A 20,129-nucleotide genomic window follows, 5' to 3' on the forward strand; every position below is an offset into this window, starting at 1 on the left:
CAAATCAGTATCTCCCCCAAACTGCTCAACTAAATATTTTCTTTACACAATGGGAAGCCAAATATTCCTATCATCTTATTGATTCTAAATTGCACATTTTCCCACATTTTTAACATAAGTGAAAGTGTGTTGTATCTTTGCGATAACGACATCGTAGTTGAATTGGCAAGGTTTCCTTTCTTCATGGAACAAGGAATCATACTGGATCTCAAAATTTATGATATTTCAATTCTGCAGCATGTAATACAGAAGAAAAATGTTTTGTACCATACTTCTTTGTATCTCATGATCCTAGTATATCATGTACTTTTATACCAGGCTTGAAATTGTCAGTTTAGAGATTGTTGCAGGTACAAAATTAACTCAGAGTGAAACAGAAATTTGGCTAGGAAAAATTACAGCCTGTAAAAATATTTAAAACTATTTATGAAGTCATTATTTTTTATTAATGCTCCCAAACATTAAAATTTGCTTCCACAATATCTAGTTTGTGTCCAACTGTGCAGTAGAATGGCAAAATTTCTATGCTAAAAAAAGATTCTTTTACGTCTTGAATAAGATACATGACAATATTGAGCTAAAACCATAATCAAACAGCACATCTTAAAATGAAATGTACACAAGAACATTAAAAAATAACAGCTTCCATCGTATATTTTCAACAGAAATGTTAAAACAGATTATTGCATGCCATGAGCAATACCATAGTTGAAAGTTATTATTTAATTGAAAATCAATTCAATCAAAAGACAAAATTTAAGACATACCTTGTATATCAAATATTGCATTGTTGTTTAGGTATAGTTCTGCCAGACAATAGTTTCTAGTTATAAATGTTATTCCATGGAGCTGAAAATGAGAGTTAGAGAACAATATTCTTTCTACAATAATTACATGTAATTATATACAGATATAAAAATTTAGTAAGAACCACAGAAGTTCAGCATTTGCTGTTTTTATTAATTATGTGCAACCTTTTGATCTGGGCCATGAGTTTATGTCTGGATTGCCTTTGAAGATACGTATGATAAAAAGGGTGCTTTTAGCTAACTTAATACTCAAACTTCTCTTACCACGTCTCCACCAAACTCCCTGAAAGGTTTTCAAAGCCTCTGGAATCTGGCCTATCCTTTTGCTCTCACAACCTTCCCTACATTTCTCTGCCCTATAGTCACATTGGATTTGGCTCCATATATCCACTAATTCACCATCACATATTATTAAGTGCCTATTATGTGCCAAGGGCTCTCTCCTCCGATAATGCTGAATCGTTTCTGCATCTGTGTATGAGTCACGATTTCTCTTTGCCTGCATGGCTTTTCCTCCTGGTACATTTCTGATTATTCTTAAGGAACTGCCCTAGGCTGGCAAGGCCTATCCAACCATGCCTGAGCAGGCTGCCACAAGAAGTTTCCACTGCTCCAGGGATTTGTTGAGACCGTTCTTTGATCTCTTTGCATCTCACTGTTGTCTTCTTGCTCTGTTTTGACCCACTTTTTGTTTCTCTAAACTTCCACCTGCTCCAGCATTTTAAGTCAGATCTCCTGAGAGATGGTCTAATTCTGCAGTCAATGCTCTACCTCCCCTCCCCAAGCTCTACCTCCGAGATTGTCTAATTCTGAATTCCCTTTCTTTATGCCCCAGTCTATGAACCATCTCCTCTTCTCAGGCTCACTGTCCTTTGGGTCAACAGATCTCAGCTTAGCCGAGGACTCTGTAATCTGACCACACAGGAGGTCAGTGCTAACAGCTCAACCGGCCACCATCCCCAAGGAGAAGACAAGGCACAGAATAATCCTGTTACTTTACAGCTCATCTTTTTTTAAATAAGGCCTTTCCTGACAACCCCCATGCCCATGAATCTTCCTTTTCTTGTCCACATCCAACACCTCCTATGACTTGTGCAATTACTTGATCACTAGTTTTGTGTCTTCCTTGAGGAAAGAAACGATGTTTCTTCAGTCTGTTATCCTTCCCACCTCTCCATTCTCCTAATGATATGGTGAAGCTGCATCTTACTTTTAAGATTAGATTAGAAATTCGGTGTACTGTAAGAATTGAAAATAGTCAAAACACTCTTGAAAATTCCTCAAATGCACCATTAAAGTACATGATAGGAGTATTTAAACTGAATTCAGAAATGTTTCTGTTACCCTGCAAGGAGAATCCCACTACTTTTTAAAAAATATTGACTTTATAACCTCAATAGAAATTGACAGATTTGTTTGAGTTATGAGGATGAGGCATGGTAGAGTCTTAACGTGGGGCTGGTATGTTCTAAAAGCAGCCCTTAAGTTAAATGTAACAAGGCTAAATTTACGGCTTAATACAGGATCTAGCAGGGAGAAGAATCATATGAAATAGTTATTGATCAAGTGCTTCCTAATTTATATATACAGAAATATATGCTTATGATTGTAAATTAGTTTTACATGTTTATTAAAGCCTATCACAGTAACTAGTGTCGTCAGTTAAACAGAACTGTTTTGACCTTTGATTGGTTGATTCAGATAGACAGATGCCAACCTGTCTGATTTAGTGAGGATTTATTGGAAATTTTACTCATGCCCTCTTGTATCTCAGAAAAGCTATTTTAGATTTGTAATCAAAGTTTGAAAATGGGTTTCTTTAATGAATTTTCTTTAATTTTTTCTTATATTTGTAACAGTCACAAATTATGAAGCTATAAAAGGCACATGTGCTGCTCATCTCATTGTCTCACAGTCTCATCTGTACCTAATTACGTGAGCACTCATGCAGGAGAACCACCAGTAACTGCACTTCAGCTTTGTTAAGTCACAAAAGGAGCCATGTTTCCCCCAGGTAGGAGAGACCCTTCAACACAGTGAGGGGTGGGTCCCAGTTGGCTTCATATCCCTTTCTACTCTTCCTGCTGGCCTCCTGACAGCAACTCACTACCTTCCATCCACTCCCTGATCTAACGAGAGCCACACCTAACATCAGCCTAGAAAGAGAACACCGGGGCAAACCACGACTTTTTCTTCTCTCTTTTTTCCCAGTTGCCTGCTCAACCACACATTAACAGAACATTCTAATTAGTTGAGGTTTTAATTTCTCTTGCGTTACACATTAATTCAAGAATGCTAATAAACTCAACCATTTCATCTTGACTATAGAATAATAATTTTCCCAAGAGCATTAACATCTTTGGACCATGATTATTGGAATTTTAAGATTGTACCTTTTGTTGGGGCGAAATGAATGGGAGGAATGTAGTGAAAAGAGATAAGGCCAGATCATGAGAATCTTGGGGAACTAATAAAAGATTTTGTGCAGAGGAGTGTTATTGCCCAGTTTTATTTTGGAAAAAAAAAAATGACAGGGAAGAGTACTATTTAGAGGGGATAGTAAGTATAACAGCAAGAGATGAACAAAAATGGTGTTATGCTAATTCCAAAGAATATATGGGTCCCAGAGTAGAGTAATAACAGTGGGAGAAGAGCAAAGTAGAGGGAATTGAGAGATAATTCCAAGGCAGAATTCACAGGACTTAAATAGACATTGCAATGTACCACGTTGTTGAAGTCAAGATGTAGGAATGGGAGTTGGAAGACATGCTGATTGTTCTGACACTCAAACCATTGTTAAAGTAAAATGTTATTATAATTATCATTTAGGAAAATCTGTACTACTGAGTCTAAGGACTGCCATAGGATTTATGCTGAATGTGACATTCCACAAATCATGTATCTTACCTCAGGGCTTAGCACATAGCAAGGGCTCAATAAACGATAGCTTTTATTATTTACTATTTAACCATTATTATTTTTCATAGAGCTGAGAGCACTTACATTCAAGGTAAAGCTCTTACACGTAACTGCTGAGGTACTAGTGGGGAAAATTTTACACCAGCATGAATTTAAAATTAAGGAGGCATTCTTTTAGAGCAGGATTTCTCAACCTTTACAGCTATTGACATTTGGGGCCAGATAATTCTTTGTTGGGGGGCTGGGGAAGCCGCCCTGTGGATTGTAGTATGGTTGGCAGCATCCCTAGCCTCTACCCACTAGATGCTAGGAACACACACACCCCAGTTGTGAAAATCAGAAAGGTCTCCAGACATTGCCAAATGTTCTCCTTGTGTGTGGGAGGTGTGGCAGGGGTTGCAAAGTCGCTCCTAGTTGAGAACTGCTGGTTCAGAGTCAAGGGGACAAGCATATCTTTTTTTTTTTTTTTTTCTTTTTTTTGAGGTACGCGGGCCTCTCACTGTTGTGGCCTCTCCTGTTGCGGAGCACAGGCTCCAGACGCGCAGGCTCAGCGGTCATGGCTCACGGGCCCAGCCGCTCCGCAGCATGTGGGATCTTCCCGGACCAGGGCACGATCCCGTGTCCCCTGCATCGGCAGGCAGACTCTCAACCAGTGCGCCACCAGGGAAGCCCTCTTTTAAGTGCTTATTATGACCCAAGCACTAAGCTAGATGTTTTCACCATTATCTAATATGATCCTTCCAATAGCCCATGTTGTTTCGTTCCCTTATTTACCTAGGAGGAAACTGAGGCTAAAAGAAGTTAAAAAACAATTTTCTCAAGACAACAGAGCAAGGGTTCAAACTCAAGGCTATATGACTTGGATCAAAAGTTGGTGTATAGGGCTTCCCTGGTGGTGCAGTGGTTGAGAGTCCACCTGCCGATTCAGGGGACACGGGTTCGTGCCCCGGTCTGGGAGGATCCCACATGCTGCAGAGCCGCTAGGCCCGTGAGCCATGGCCGCTGAGCCTGCGCGTCCGGAGCCTGTACTCCACAACGGGAGAGGCCTCAACAGTGAGAGGCCAGCGTACCGAAAAAAGAAAAAAAAAAAAGTTGGTGTATAGTACACCATACATTATTGTACATTATTTTAGTGTGGAAAATGTTATTATAAATAAGTATTTTGATTATGTTTTAGATGAAGACGTTTATAAACAATGACCTTGCCAGAATAGGTATTTTTATTTAAATTTAGTTTGTAAAAGTTGTCAACTGTTCAGTTTTTGCTACATGGTAGAAACTCAGATTCCATTTTGGACAGTTGCTTGGTGAGGCGTTATATACAGGTTTCTCATCAAATGCTTACTCTAATCTGTGACACATGAAATATACCCAAGTAACGCTAGGTCTTCCAGAAATAGAAGGATACCAGCATTGTGACAACAATATTATGAGCTCACTACTAAACGTCTGTAAAAGAAAAATTTTGAGGTAATGACCCAAAACACAAACAGATCAAATGTCTATATACCTTTGAAACTGTAGTATAAAATGCAAATCACTTAGATCACTCGTCTGAGCAGACCCAGCTTCTTTTCTTAGGAAAGCTGGAGAAGATGAACTGACCTAAAATTCCCTCAGTCAGCCTTGCTAAAAGATGAGACAAGGCAGGGAGTCTTCAGAAGGCCTCAGTTAATACGCACCTAAGAGCAGCTGCCTCCCACTAATTACATCAGCGGAGATTAGAAACAGATGACCCAGAAAGAGAGGAGCTGCAGGACTAGTACATATCTATGCAGTACAAGGAGAAAGCAAATCCTCGGAGAGCATAATGAAGGAAGCAGGGCAGCCTGAGCAAACCTAGGAAGGCTGGGGCATTGCACGTCCTCAGAAACAACTTGTACCTATCTAATTTGCTGGTTCCAGGTCAGACCAGAAGCTCCAGTTTTATCATCCACTACATAATAATGGGGAGAAGTGTGCACCCTTCAAGCATGTTAGGCTCCAAGCACACCAAACTACATTCATCCTTTGTCTCCCCAAACCACTGCTTTCTCTCATTCCATTCCAGGCAGTTTGCAACCACAGTTTCCTCACCAGGAGTACAGCCACACCTTCTGCCCTTCCTAATTCTATCACTAGAGCAGGCACCATCACATTTATTTTTATATTCTATCAGTAGCCTACAAGTACAGAATAAACCATATTACAGAGGATGCTTTGGGCTCCAAGTAACTCCTAAGCTCAACTCAAACTGGCACATAAATTAGAACACTTATTATCTCACATATCAAGGAGTCCAGAGGTTGTGAGAGCTTCAGTCTGAATATCTCAATGCTTCTCTGAGCTCTGCTTTTCTCACAATGTTGGACACATCCACAAGTTGACAGGATGGTTCCTGGCTTACTGGCCAGGCAAGAAAACATCCAGAGGGAACAAGGGACCTCTCTTCTAGTGCTCTTTTTCAGGAATAAGGAAACCTTTCACAGAAGCCTCCCAGTAGCTACCTCCAATATATCTATTACGACAGCCGGGTTATGAGCCAATTCATTGACTAGCCACTCACAAGGAAGATGGGATTATCCTGATTGGTTTAAACAGTTCAGGCTCCACCTCTTGGAACTGGGAATGGAGCCACCTACCTGACTAAAAAGAAGTATGTACCAATACCTTAACCCAGATTCTGCTGTATAGGTAAAAGAATAGAATGGATAATGAATGGACAACCAATAATGGTCAGTACATACATCTCAACAAAGTTGTTGATTGAATAAATGAATAAACAAAAAAAGGTGTGTTCATTTTATTTTACTATTTTGTGCCTTACTTGTTCCTAAATAAAGGGTAGCCTAATATAATGTAAGAACAATGCTGGTCACAAATTTAGATCATTGTTAACAAAACATTACAATTCTAAATATTTGTATTCCTTTGTCGATGTTGATGATTTTCACCATGATTCTTCATACCATTTCTATTCTGGCAAAGTAACTTCTTAGTGGTCCACCTAATATAATCTAGATATTAAAGAAAAGTAATAACCAAAATCTTCCATGTGAATTTTGATGAAGTACTATCATAGGTAATATGCCCATTAGAGTTTTGGATCCTGAATAAGATTTTAATTTTTCATAGTGTGAATACTCAGGTAACTTAGCAACCAGTCAATTATTGATCAATAGAAAAACTCACGTTAGCTTACTCACTCACCTCCTGACCACTTAAAACTTATTTCAAATATGATATCCTTTCAGGATTATATGGAATAAATGTCTATTTTTAAAAAACAAAGTTAAGTGATGGTTATTTTGGAAATAATATAGTATGTTGAGCATAAATAACCAAACACAAGAAGAGAATTTAGCCCTTTGTTGCACCTTTCCCCCCCCACCCCTTCCAAAACAAAAGAAAGTAAAATAGTTGACAGTGTATGCAATCTCTTCCTATGTACGTAATGTATCTGTAATTCAACTGTGTGAAAATTCAATGACTGGCTGAAGGTGGGACGGTGTCCACTACAAGAAAGCCAAAAAATATTACAAAATCCCTAATTATACCTCTCCCTTTAGAAATATTGCCAACATTTGTACATTCTTTCCTTCAAAACTGAATACTGAACTCCACAAGGAACACACATGAAAAGCAAAGATTAGTCACTTTTGCCATGCTTGATGAGTTCCATCTTTTTCTAATCAGAGGTCACACACTGTGACCCAGGATAATTTTTGGCAGGGTATTTAAAAGAGTTTTGAACTTGTATGCCCTTAAGTAGTGTGTGCACTTTCCATTTCAGTTGTTAGCTGCCTGGGCCTTGAATGTATTTGTGTTTGTTCTCCTAGAAATTATTTTAAGCTTATGAAACTTATGCTTGCACTTAATACTAGAAAAACTTTCATTTTCCATTTTCCACTTGGTTAAAAGAACGGACTGAAAATGCAATGTAATATTGAAATACTTTCATAAACATGGATGCTTAAAGATTCAATGCTGTGAATCTGGACTATTGCTTGACAAGCAGACTACTACTGAAAACTCAAATCATTATTTTTTAATCAGCTGGTGTTTGAAAGTTTAAATTTAAAATGCTAAGATTGGGTCATCAATTTATAATGAACAAAATACAAGCTGTTGGAAAGTCCAACTTTAGAAATTTGAGAATGACTAACTGTAATGATTGTTTTGGCCTGAATTGTAGTTCAGTCCTGCTCTATGACTTGAAGAGAGCTTGGAGCCCCACTCAGGACCCCACTACAGAGGAGGCACTGCCAGCTAAACCCTAGCCTCGAAGAAAAGCTTCAAGGGCCACACTCAGTGCCCTTGAAAAGCATTCCCTGCAGTTGGGGACACGTTGGCTTAGTGCCTGGCACTTCCTGAAGAAGCTGGATCAGTCTGGGTGGCAACTGGGAGGTAATCAATCCTTCTGACAGCAGGACAAAGGTGTGTGAGTTCTGGGAAATACATGCAGGACCATTGGAGGAATGCTGATCTAGGGCACTTTACAAAGGATCCTGCCCAAATGGGCAGTTTGCCAAGGCCAGGAGATGCTCAGTTGTAAGTACCACTGGGATACAAGGTGAAAGGGAGGTCAGGAGTGGCCAGCGAAGAGGAATTAGAGTTGGAGGAACCTAGCAGGGGAGCTTCTGAATAACCCATCAAGAGAAGTAAACTCTGAACATGTTGACACCAGAGGGTGCAAATCAAATAGAAACTTTGTTTTTCCTTTGCCTTTCCTCTGCCTCCACTCCTCCCCATTCCATACCAACCCTGGAGAAGGCTAGGGTGGAGGTGAGAGGCAAGGGAAACAACCAACCACACCCCCCTTGCTAATGAAGCAGGCAGGTGGCCATCTGCAGTCAGCCCTAGCTGGATAAGGGAGGGGAGATAGAGGGATGTCTCATTTATGAATTAACATATTCACCTCCACATTCTCATTTCTGAACTGAGAGTATGACTATGTCTCAAAATGGACTGTAAGCTTTTGAACTACGTAAGAGAGATAAGAAAGGTCATGAGACTGCCCAAGTTTTCTTCCGGGAAACTGGGAAGCAATAGCTTCCACTGAGCAGTTTTGAAAGCACATGGGAGAAAAAAGTAAAGTTCCAGTCTGATAACATTTCACAAATCGTGCTATTCAATATACCTGTTTATATATATAAAGTTTCTTACCTAAATTAAAATTAGGAGTATAAAGTATTAATACTTTTCATGATCAGTTCTATTAAAAACATGAAATTAAGATAGCAATTTAATTATAGAACCATTTAAGATCAAATATCATATTACCTTGTTATGATGTAGCCATAAGTATTTTAATTTTTTAAACCTAGAAAGATCAATGACCTCTGTCAGTTCCCTGGAAACGAAAACAAAAAACGAACATTAGCAATGATTAATTCATTCATGGGTAAGGTGGCTTATGTAGTATGACTCTGGGGGAACTGGAAAGGCCTCTCTGTCCTTTCAAAATTACTGGCACTCTTATATGTGCTAACTTCCTAAATTCCGTCTTCAAAACTTCATGCACTTGGGTTAAGATTTTTGTCAGCTAGTAAAATGAATACTAAAAGAGAATTTTATGACATTAGTAGAAATTTATACCTCATTATGACTGAATTTTGGGGGACCTTAATTTTAAAAGATTTCACTGAGGAGAGAGCAGAGGAAGAAAAGTGCAGAAGACATGGGACTTAAGGTAAATATGGGAAACAGCCTTGACTCCTGCTTCAACAGTGCCTGCAGGGTCCTTACTTTGAGGTTGTCCAGATCTTGGCCAAACCGGATTTAAGACTTGGAAATTGTAGGACACCAAGAGACAGAGACTGGGTTAAGTGTTTTATTCTCCCTTTGTTGTTTATTAAATATGGGGTCAAAAATGTTACCCATCTTTCTTGAACTGTGCAGGACTCCAGCTGCCCAAGTGGTCATGAGTCTTTTTGGTGATGCAGCTCACTCAGCGAAGGGGCAGACGTAGGGTGTGGTGGAGGAGCTGTCAGCAAAGAGAGCATAGCCTCTGCAGATAGTTGGCCCTTTGACTGCTGTGGGCTGGAGTATTCTGATCTCTTTTATTTCTTAGGACAGAAATCGTGAGCCCAGGCCAGGTATATACACATATATGTCTCTATACACTTATAGAGCACACTCTGTGTGCAAGGCACTTTTCTAAACACTTTAAAAAATACTAATGTTAATTAATATTACATTTATTAACTTGTAGCAACATCCTTTCACAATTATATTTAACCTTGGGACACTGAGGGACTAATTTTTTTAAATGTTTATGAAAACATTTTTTGTCATGCAAACAACATTTTTAAACAAAAGAAACCCTTTTCGCCAACTTTTTATATTGGAAAATTCCAAACCTAAGAAAAGTTGAAGGAATAGTACAGTGCATGCCTTCATAGTTTTTAATATTTTGCCACATTTATGCTCACTCTCTTATCTATATATACAATATATCTATTTGTGGGTTGATAATTTTCTTGGTGAATCATTTGAAAATAAGTTGCAGACTCTGATTCGTAAATACTTCAGCACACACATCCCTCAAATAAGGACGCTGTCCTGCATAACCCCCATACCATTATCACACTTAGGAAAATTAAAATTGAATTCAGTGATATCATCTAATACACTACTATTAATATTCAGATTGTTCCTGTTGCTCCTACATTTCTTTTATAGATTTTTTCTTTGTTTAAACCCAGAATCCCATCAACATTCATGCCTTGCATTTTCAGTTGGTATAACCCCTTAGTCTTCTTAAATTTAGAATAGTCACCTTCTCTTCTTTGTTGACTTTAACATTTACTTTCTTTTTTTTTTTTTTTTTTGCGATACGCGGGCCTCTCACTGTTGTGGCCTCTCCCGTTGCGGAGCACAGGCTCTGCAGCCTCCACGGCATGTGGGATCTCCCCGGACCGGGGCACGAACCCGTGTCCCCTGCATCAGCAGGCGGACTCTCAACCACTGCGCCACCAGAGAAGCCCTTAACGTTTACTTCCTGAAGAGTCCGGGACAGTTGTCTGATAGATGTCTCACATTCCTGATTTGTCTGATTGCTTCCTCATGATTAAATTCAAGGTAGATCATTTTTCAGTTACAAAGGTGGTAGTTACTGCATCACACCGGGAGGCAAAATGATGCCACTTTGTCCCATTCTTGGTGAAGCTAAGTTCAGTCATTTGGTTAAGGCGGAATCTGCCAGTACTCTCCGTTGTGAAAGTACAAATTTTATCATTGAAAAGTAATATCTGGGGCAAAACTCTGAGTGATTTGACATTGTATATACTGTAAAATGATCACCAGAGGAAATCCAGTTACTGAAACCATACAAAGTTAATATAATACTATTGACCGTATTCGTCATGCTGTACATTACATCCCCAAGACTTATTTTACAACTGGAAGTTTGTACCTCTTGATCCCGTTCACATATATCATGCCCCACCCCCAAATCCCTCTCCCCTCTGTAACCGCCAATCTGCAGAGAACAGATTAGTGGTCCCCAATAACTATTTATTTAATGGCTTTAGCTTTGATTAATAACCTTTACCTGAATCAGTAGATTTGGTATTATGAAATGGTAATTTTTCTAATGCTCTCATTCTTTTTACATTTATTAGCTGGTATTCTATAAAAAAGATCTTCCCCTCCCCTTTATTTCTCTCATTCCTTCTCATCTCCACCTTTCTTATTTGAATAGTTTTTTCTTAATCTTTTCTTACTTTTTTTTTTTTTATTCTCAAATTATCCCAAACAAAAGACTTTTCAAGCAGCCCACCTTGTCCTTTTGACATGTACCGTTAGTCTTCGAGCACTTCCCTGGCACAACAAAATATTCTAGGCTTCTTCAAAGCAACTTCTAATAGATTTACACACAAAATGCATTCTCCTCTTTCACTGTAGATGTGTAGCTAATTTCTGGGAGGGGAATTTGGACCCTGACACATTTAAACTATTGCATTGGACAACAATGATATTATGTTAGCTTCATTATTTCCTACGAAAAATAAAGCAATCACTACATGGTAGCAGAGAAACTCAAGCCCCACTAAGAGTATCTCTCCAAGAATTCCCAGGAAAGTTATTTTAATATATTAATGCTTAAAAATATCAACTGTGCCAAATAAGTGTCATTAATTTTCTTGTATTAGTAGTACTGGTGCTGAACTTCCTGCTATTAGATAATGTAATAAAGTGGCTTACTGTTGAGGGGAATTTAACTCAAGTCAGAAGGGTTTATTCTGCATATAAACCCATCCTAAATCAATAATGCGCTGTTACATTTTAAGGTGAGGCCAATGGAAGAAAATGATAGGAAATTCTACTACTAATGCTGGCAATGACTCGTGCTGACAATAATACGTCAACTCTGTTGTTACAGTATATGTGCTGCATGATTTCTCAAGGAAACACTGACAGGATATTTTCCAAGGGCAACAAAGACTTAGGCAAATAACCCAGTTTACCCAGTTTATTGGCATCTGGACTGCGAAACATTTCTTGTACCCAAATGGATTAAATGATGACTTAGTATTCTTAGGATTCAAAACGTATTGTCCTCTAATTGAGAAGACCACCAATTACCACTGTCAGAAGATCAATATTTCTATTTTTTCCTAGTGTTTTAAAGCTTTTCTTATTGTTATCTACTTATCTTAGTGATCAAGAGTGTACAGTTTTTAAAATCATGAAAGGCTTAGAGATGCAATCTTTTGAAGACAAGAAAAATATTTATTGTTATTATAAAACTAACTGATCTATAGGAAGGTTCAAAGCATGACCTTAAGTTTGTCAGAATTACCCACGATACGTGTTCCATTCTAAGATGTATATTTTAAAAAATCTTATATTTGTCAGCTATATATTCCCTTACTACCAAGAGATTCAGGGCCATTACAGAAATAAATATTATTCTAAATATTATTCACCACACTAATAAACTAAAACATATTAATATAAAACAAAATAAATATGTTTATTAATAAAGGATTTCCTCAAATCACTAGAGATAAAGTGATTAACTTCATTGATAAAGTAGGACATTTTCTTTAAAAAGCAGCTAAGTTCCGAATATTACGTACATGTAGAAATATGTTAAGTCTATTTAAAAATAATACATGGAATTCACAGAGATCAGAAAGTATGAAGAAGGGAAAGAAGAGTAGGAATACAGTCATTACGATGAAAATGCTAACTGTGACTACACAGGTGTCACTTGTTGGCTAGTAAAACCTGTGCTGTCTGCATCTAACGGAACACATACTTCCTCTTCCACCTGGGTTCTATCTCAGGCACCGTGATTTCTCTGTAGAAGAAGAACCCAACTTTGCTGTCTGCCACCTTGGGGAGTTGGAGTGGAAACAAAGAAATCGATATAAAGAAGTTATATAAGGGAGAAGTTTCATACTTACCAGTAAAATTAGTATAAAGGTTGTTAGTATAAAGAAATCGATATAAAGAAGTTATATAAGGGAGAAGTTTCATACTTACCAGTAAAATTAGTATAAAGGTTGTTAGGTAGAGATTATAGTATAATAGGGGTTATTATTATAGTATAGTGGTATAATGAGTCATTATGCTTTAATAGTAGTAGTAACATTAACTGCACTAATGCTGATTGAGTACTTACTGTGTACCAGACCCTTCTCTACCTTCTACTAACTCACCTAATCTTCACAACAACCCTGTGAAGCAGATAGTACTGTTATATGCAGGCAGTAGGTTTGCCAGATAAAACACAGGATACACAGTTATATGTGAATTTCAAAGAAACAACAAATGTCCCAATGCCGTGTGGGACATACTTATACTAAAAAAATTATATTCATTTGTTTCTCTGAAATTCACATGTAACTGGATGTTCTATATTTTTATTGGCTAAACCTGACAACCCTAACAGAGAGGCTTGTGACCCACCCACGGTCACCCAGCTGGAAGAGAGAGAACTGGGATTCAAACTCAGCTTGACTCCACAATCTTCGTTTTTATCCATTTCAGGATCCTGCATCTCCAATAGAGACTCTGGTTGCCAACGAGCGTGTGCTACTTGCCTATCCACAGAAGGGGAAAACAATGGAAGAGAACATTTGAATCTATGAAACATAACATGATGCTCTTCTATTTCACATATAAAGCACACTTACTTTTGAGAAAGAAACAGCTCAAAGACATCAGCATCCCTCTTGTGGCCACATATCTTTAGTTGATCTTCAACTGCCTGATAACATATAATTAATCTGTCAAGCCACATTCCACTGAGCAAAAATACTGAGACATTTACAGTCAATAACAATAATGTCTACAAGAAGATCAAAAGAAAGGTGAATATGGAGGCAACCACTCTAAACTGATAAATTCCAACGCTACAATTATACATTACTTAATCATTTTTGTGGTTGAATTTCATTATCCTTAATCTCGGGCACAGATGTGTAAATATCAGTCCTTCAAGCATGGAGGACTGATATTTGGTAGGTTTTCCATATTTGCAGAAGACACAGTATCCAGGTCGGAGGTGGAGGGAGTAGAGTATAATGTACATTATCATATAGGGGCTTGGCACCCTGTAAATTCTCAATACATGTCAGACAAATGAATGAATGAGTGAATAAATGTTTTCTTTTCTCTGCAAAGAAAGTGTCTTCATGTTTCAAGAGTTACTGACACACTTGCACAATGGGAATTTTTGGTGGAGAAGTAGCGATTTTTATTCCCATAGGTTATTTTTGGAAAACACACATCCAACAACAGCTATTTAACTGCTTTGCTCTTTCTTCTTAAGGTCCTTTACTAAACTACAGACTAACATGTATAGGCCACATGGCCTAAGATGATATGGAAAAATTAAAGCCCATCTATAATTTGTCAATGAGGAAGTAAAGCTAACAAGACACAACAAAAGTGGAAAGTATAATCATTGCACTTCTGGAAGCTGACAAACATTGTAATTACCAGAGTCAAAACAATCACCAAATTTCAGCTGGGATTCATTGTGGGTGGTGAGGTAGTAATGTCAGTAAGGGATTTATGAAATTTTGACAATGGTTTTATTATTTAGTAGAGGACATTAGAAGAGCTAGATTTAATGGGATGAACAAGTATCTGAAGAAGTGAAAAAGACAGATACCCCAGGGATGGAGAGCAGCTGCTAATTTATATCCCAAACTTCCTTTGCGACCCTGCTACACAACCTGAATCTTGGGGCTTAGAGAATTTATTGGCTCAGGTGTAGGCATTTCCATCAGGGTATTTTTGTGACCATGATAAGTGAGCTGAATCTGGGGCTTAGAAAAACCCAATGGATCAGTCTTAGGCATCCACATCTGGGAATTTTAATTTAACATCCAAACCATCAGCTTCTACTGTACACAGTCAATCTCAATTTCACCAAAGTGTTTGGAATGTTAAAGCCTGGTCAAATTAGAATTAAAATTTTGCAGCTATCTATTAAAATTACAAACTTGCTTTTAACTTACTCCCACAATTTCACATCTAGCACTCAGAAATACACCAGTACATACACACACATGCAAAATGTGAATACCACTGCTCATCTCATACATACATTGTAGTTGTGAAATATGCCCCATTAATTGGAATATGGGTTAAATTAAAATGTAACTTCTTTCTGGGCTTCCCTGGTGGCGCAGTGGTTGAGAGTCCGCCTGCCGATGCAGGGGACACGGGTTCGTGCCCCGGTCCGGGAGGATCCCACATGCCGTGGAGCGGCTGGGCCCGTGAGCCATGGCCGCTGAGCCTGTGCGTCCGGAGCCTGGGCTCCGCAACGGGAGAAGCCACAGCAGTGGGAGGCCCGCGTGCCGAAAAAAAAAAAAAATGTAACTTCTCAATAGAACGTTGTGCAGTAGCTTAAAAATGTAGACAGATGGATATCTAGACCTATAAAGATATCCAAAATATATTTTTAAGTTAAAATGTCATAGGCAGTTTTGTTACCAATGATATTTATATGCACACAAGATGCACACACTCCAAGTTACTAACAAGTTATCACTTGAGATCATGAGGGATTGTCATTTTTTAAGCAATCCACTTTTCAATAATGTTTGAATATTTTATGATAAACACATATTAACTTAGTAATCAGAAATTAATACACATTTTGAACATTTTAGCCATGGAATGAGTATTTTAGGATTTAAATCAAATTTTGAAAATAAAAACATGAAAAGGAAAATTGAAACTATCGTCATAATATGTGAATCACTGATGTAATTAATTATTTATTTACACAGCTCTTTATCATGGCATGTTTCCTTCCAACTGAAAACTTCATACGAATCTGGTAACAAGAAAGTGTCAGAATGCCAAAGAACTCAAAAATGTGCCAAGAAGTTTCAACTTTCAGTGAATCCGTGGTGGAGCAGTTCCAGTTCCCAAACAACAAACAACTGCACTAGCAGCATATTCCTTTCATCTAAAGAAGCACAAGAATTCTCTCCCTGGACTATTTTTTTTATTGTGGTAAAATATACATAATATAGAATTTACTGTTATAACTGTACAGTTTTGTAGCATTAAGTGCACTCACACTGCTGCTCAGCCATTACCACCATCCATTTTCAGAAGTTTTTCATCTTCCTCAAATGAAACTCCGTACCCATTATACACTAACTCCTCATTTCTTCCCCTGTTGCTGACACCCACCCTTCTACTTTCAATCTATAAATTTGACTACCCTAAGTACCTCAAATAAATGGAGTCAGGCAGTATTTGTCTTTTTGCGACTGGCTTATTTCCCTTAGCATAATGTCTCCAAGAATCATCTGTGTTGTGATGTATGCCAGGATTTCCTTCCTTTTTAAGGCTGAATAATATTCCATTGTATGTATATACCACATTTTGTTTTTCCATTTAACTATCAACGGACACTTGGGTTGTTTCCACTTTTTGGCTTTTGTGAATAATGTTGCTATGAACATGGGTATACAAATATCTGAGTCCCTGCTTATACTTGGTTTGAGTATATATTCAGAAGTGGAATTGCTGGATCACATGGTAATTGTATATTTAGTCTTTTAAGGAATTGCGATACTATTTTTCACAACAGCTGCACACAACAGCACTCTTTAATATGAACATTTTTTAAGTCATAGGTCCAAACAGATCATTCAGCCATTTATTGAACCACAAACTACTTTGTCTTAGTTCAGGCTATGACTAGTTTAGTCTGAGACTAGCTAGTAAATGTAGCAATGAATCAGGAAAGGTGCCTACTCTCTATGACTAAACTATTAGTAAGAGAAGGAAGTATACACAATGTTGCAAAAGAAGGTTGCAAATATTAAGGGCTAAGAGAAAAGGAAAATATGCTCTGGTGAATTCAGAGGAAGAAGAAAATACTGTCAACCCTGGGAACTTTGAGAGGATTTTAGGGCAGCACTGACAATTGGGCTGGGTCTGAAACGGTGAGGAGAAATGAGAGACAGATATCGATGGATGGGCATTTTAGACACAGGGGAGTAAGTACACAAAAGAGAAAAAGCAGGGGAAGAACGTGTGAGGCGTTAGGGTTGTACAGCCTTTGGCTGCAGGGAAAGGCACAGGGAAGGCAATTGTGAGGAATCAATTTTAAAAGGTGGATTAGGGTCATATTATTTGTGCTAACTTTGAAATTTAGGCTCAGAAGTGTGCACCCACTGCTCAAACAAAACTTTTATAGGTCCTAAGAATGCTAACCTACAATCACATATTTTATGTAATCTGAAATTTAAATTTAATTTAATTTTATACGAGATATATATACATATACATGAAATATATATACTAACTGCATGGTAAAATCAGTGTAAGGAATTCCAATAAAGTTCTGATTTTTCCCATGACAACTACATCAATGCTTTTAAGTAATATGCAATATCAAGTTATTTCAAAATCATTTTTCCTCCTTTTTTTGTGCCCTTGTTTTGTCGGGCTGTAAAAGAATGGGCTTAATAACTATTGGGTAATTCATCACTGCACTCAATTCTGGGGCAATAGAGAAGTCTTATAGGATTTTTAAACTGGAGAAAAGATGTGACAAAGCTAAATCTCAGGAAGATGACTGTAGCAGCACCATATATGATGGCCTGGGGTGCAGACAGAACTGCAGATAGGAAGCAAGGCTGCCTCTGGAAAATCAAGTCAAGAGCTGATGAGCCTGCCCCAGGACAGTAGCAACGGAGAATAAGCAGGGAACAGATATGACATGTGATGTACAAAGAGAACTGATGGGATCTGGCAAGTAACTAGAGGCCGAGAATAAGGGCAAGAGAAGTCACAGGTGATGACGATTGTGTGATGACATGATGATGAGACAGGTGACTGGGAGGGAAGATGCTTGCAGTTGAGAAATGCTGAAACTGAGGCACTGGTGGAACATACAAGTCAAGCCGTCCACCAGGAAGCTGCAAGTGGGAGAGCGGATCTCACCAGAGATGTCAGGGTGGGTGTGTACAGACTGGCCGGTCGGCCAGCACAGAGGAGAGTGGGACACAGGTAAGATCATCGTAAACTATCTATATTTAGAAAGAGGAGGGGAGAACCAAGCTGGATAAGGAGAAAGACGGGGGATTTTTATAAAGCGAGGAAGAGAAACAAAAAGACAGTGGGAGCTGAGAGGGAGGATTTCAAGAAGGTAGAATTTGAATCTGCAGTGTTGCATAGGGTGGTAGAGGATACCACTCAGAAAAGGTATTCAGGGGTTTCCCTGGTGGCGCAGTGGTTGAGAGTCCCCCTGCCGATGCAGTGGACACGGGTTCGTGCCCCGGTCCGGGAGGATCCCACATGCCGCGGAGCGGCTGGGCCCGTGAGCCATGGCCCCTGAGCCTGCGCGTCCGGAGCCTGTGCTCCGCAACGGGAGAGGCCACAACAGTGAGAGGCCCGCGTACCGAAAAAAAAAAAAAAAATTTTTCAGCAACCTGATGAGGAGGAAATGTTAGCTTTCAAATTAAGTGATTGACAAAACAGGAAAATAAAAACAATCCAACACAGAACTTGGGTGTAGACAGTTCTAGCATGGAAAGAATAAAAGCAACTTCTTCCACGGCAGATGCCTTGGAATCTGGATAAAGGAGAAAAATGTTTGAAAATTGTGGGATTATTAAATCCTAGAAGAATCAAGACTGTATTAAAAACTATAGAAGGAAATATCCTTGCTTTGACGATTTACATACTGTAATGATAGATAAATTCCTATACCTACATGCAATACACAGGCACCACAAGTTAGTTAAGATTTAGTGTGAAGTTTTCAGTTCATTACAGAACTTTCAGCCTTGATTAATCATCATAGCCCCCAGCCTTTCTAGACAAGTGTGAGAACTCAAGAACACCTTGCTAGGTCCTAAGTGGCATAACACAATTTTGACATTTTTTTTCCACTCAAATATTCTTTTAGCCATTATCTTAACTGCCCTCAATTCTGCTTGTATTGTCCTCAAAGAACTTTTCCTCCCCGGTGTGTCGATCTGCACTTTAGGGAAACATTTCAGTGTTATATATATGTGTATATATATATATCTCCTTTGGAGAGTCAAGACTCCAAATTTATGGCCTTATTACCTAATCTCTAAACTGCCATAATTATATATTCAGGAGATATTAAGTGGGAAAAAGTCAGTATATATCAGTTAGTGTGGATCGGGGCAGTCCCCAACCCCCACCCAGGTGATTACAGGCCTCTAGCCCCAGTGGAGGGTTTGGCTGAGGTCCGCCGTTGCTCCATCCCTCCACCCTGGATCCCAGGGGTGGCTTCCAGAAGACTAGGGCATCTGACAGGCCCCCTCCTCACCGCCCCCGCCCCTGCCCCCGCCCCGAAATGCTCCGTGATCTGGGGAAGGGGGAGATGCTTACTCTACGGCTGATTTCCAGGGCGGCATCTGCCGCCTTCGCTTGGCTTGTCGTGTGTTGGAAGGCACAGGGCAGATGTTCGAGGTACCCAGTCATCAGGACACAGGGGGACTCAGCAGCACCTATGATCAACCCAGCCTGGCCTGCGGCTGATTGTTCTGACGGTTACCAACAGTTACCGGAACCTTGTTGACTAACAGCCAATCCAAAGTAGGGAAGATCTGAAGCCAAATCCTGACTTCTGTGACGTTCCCGCGTGTGATCCTGCAAGACCCCGCGTCGTACCTCAGATACACTAGTGTTTCCCCTGCGCCGGGTACTGCGTGCCATACATGCCGGAAAGACAGCATATGCCAGAGACCATGAGTGTGTCAGAGGACCCCAACTGCAGTCACCGAGTAATAATAATTTTATTGAGATCTAAATATCAGAAAATTTACGTTTCTGAAAATTAGATGGGTCTGGAAAACACTGGCCGTCCCGGAGGGTAGGGGTGAAGCAGTGCCTGACAGAGTCCTAGTGGAGCTTAAGGCAAAAGGAAAAAAAAATCAATACTGCTGACCCTCTCTT

General features: G+C 39.1%; 1 protein-coding gene across 1 annotated transcript in view; it reads right to left on the reverse strand.

Moving 5' to 3' along the window:
- Positions 1 to 19,655, reverse strand: part of LRRC72 (leucine rich repeat containing 72) — a 41,241-nt gene extending 21,586 nt beyond the window's left edge. The window contains exons 1-4 of the mRNA XM_060019879.1: positions 19,563 to 19,655; positions 13,856 to 13,929; positions 8,991 to 9,060; positions 768 to 849 (exon numbers count right to left, since the gene is read on the reverse strand). Of these exons, the coding sequence (XP_059875862.1) occupies positions 768 to 849; positions 8,991 to 9,060; positions 13,856 to 13,929; positions 19,563 to 19,655 (319 nt within the window). The remainder of the gene's footprint in view (positions 1 to 767; positions 850 to 8,990; positions 9,061 to 13,855; positions 13,930 to 19,562) is intronic.
- Positions 19,656 to 20,129: the final 474 nt, after the last annotated feature.

Source organism: Delphinus delphis, chromosome 9 (assembly GCF_949987515.2).
Source record: "Delphinus delphis chromosome 9, mDelDel1.2, whole genome shotgun sequence".
Classification (NCBI taxonomy): Eukaryota; Metazoa; Chordata; class Mammalia; order Artiodactyla; family Delphinidae; genus Delphinus; species Delphinus delphis.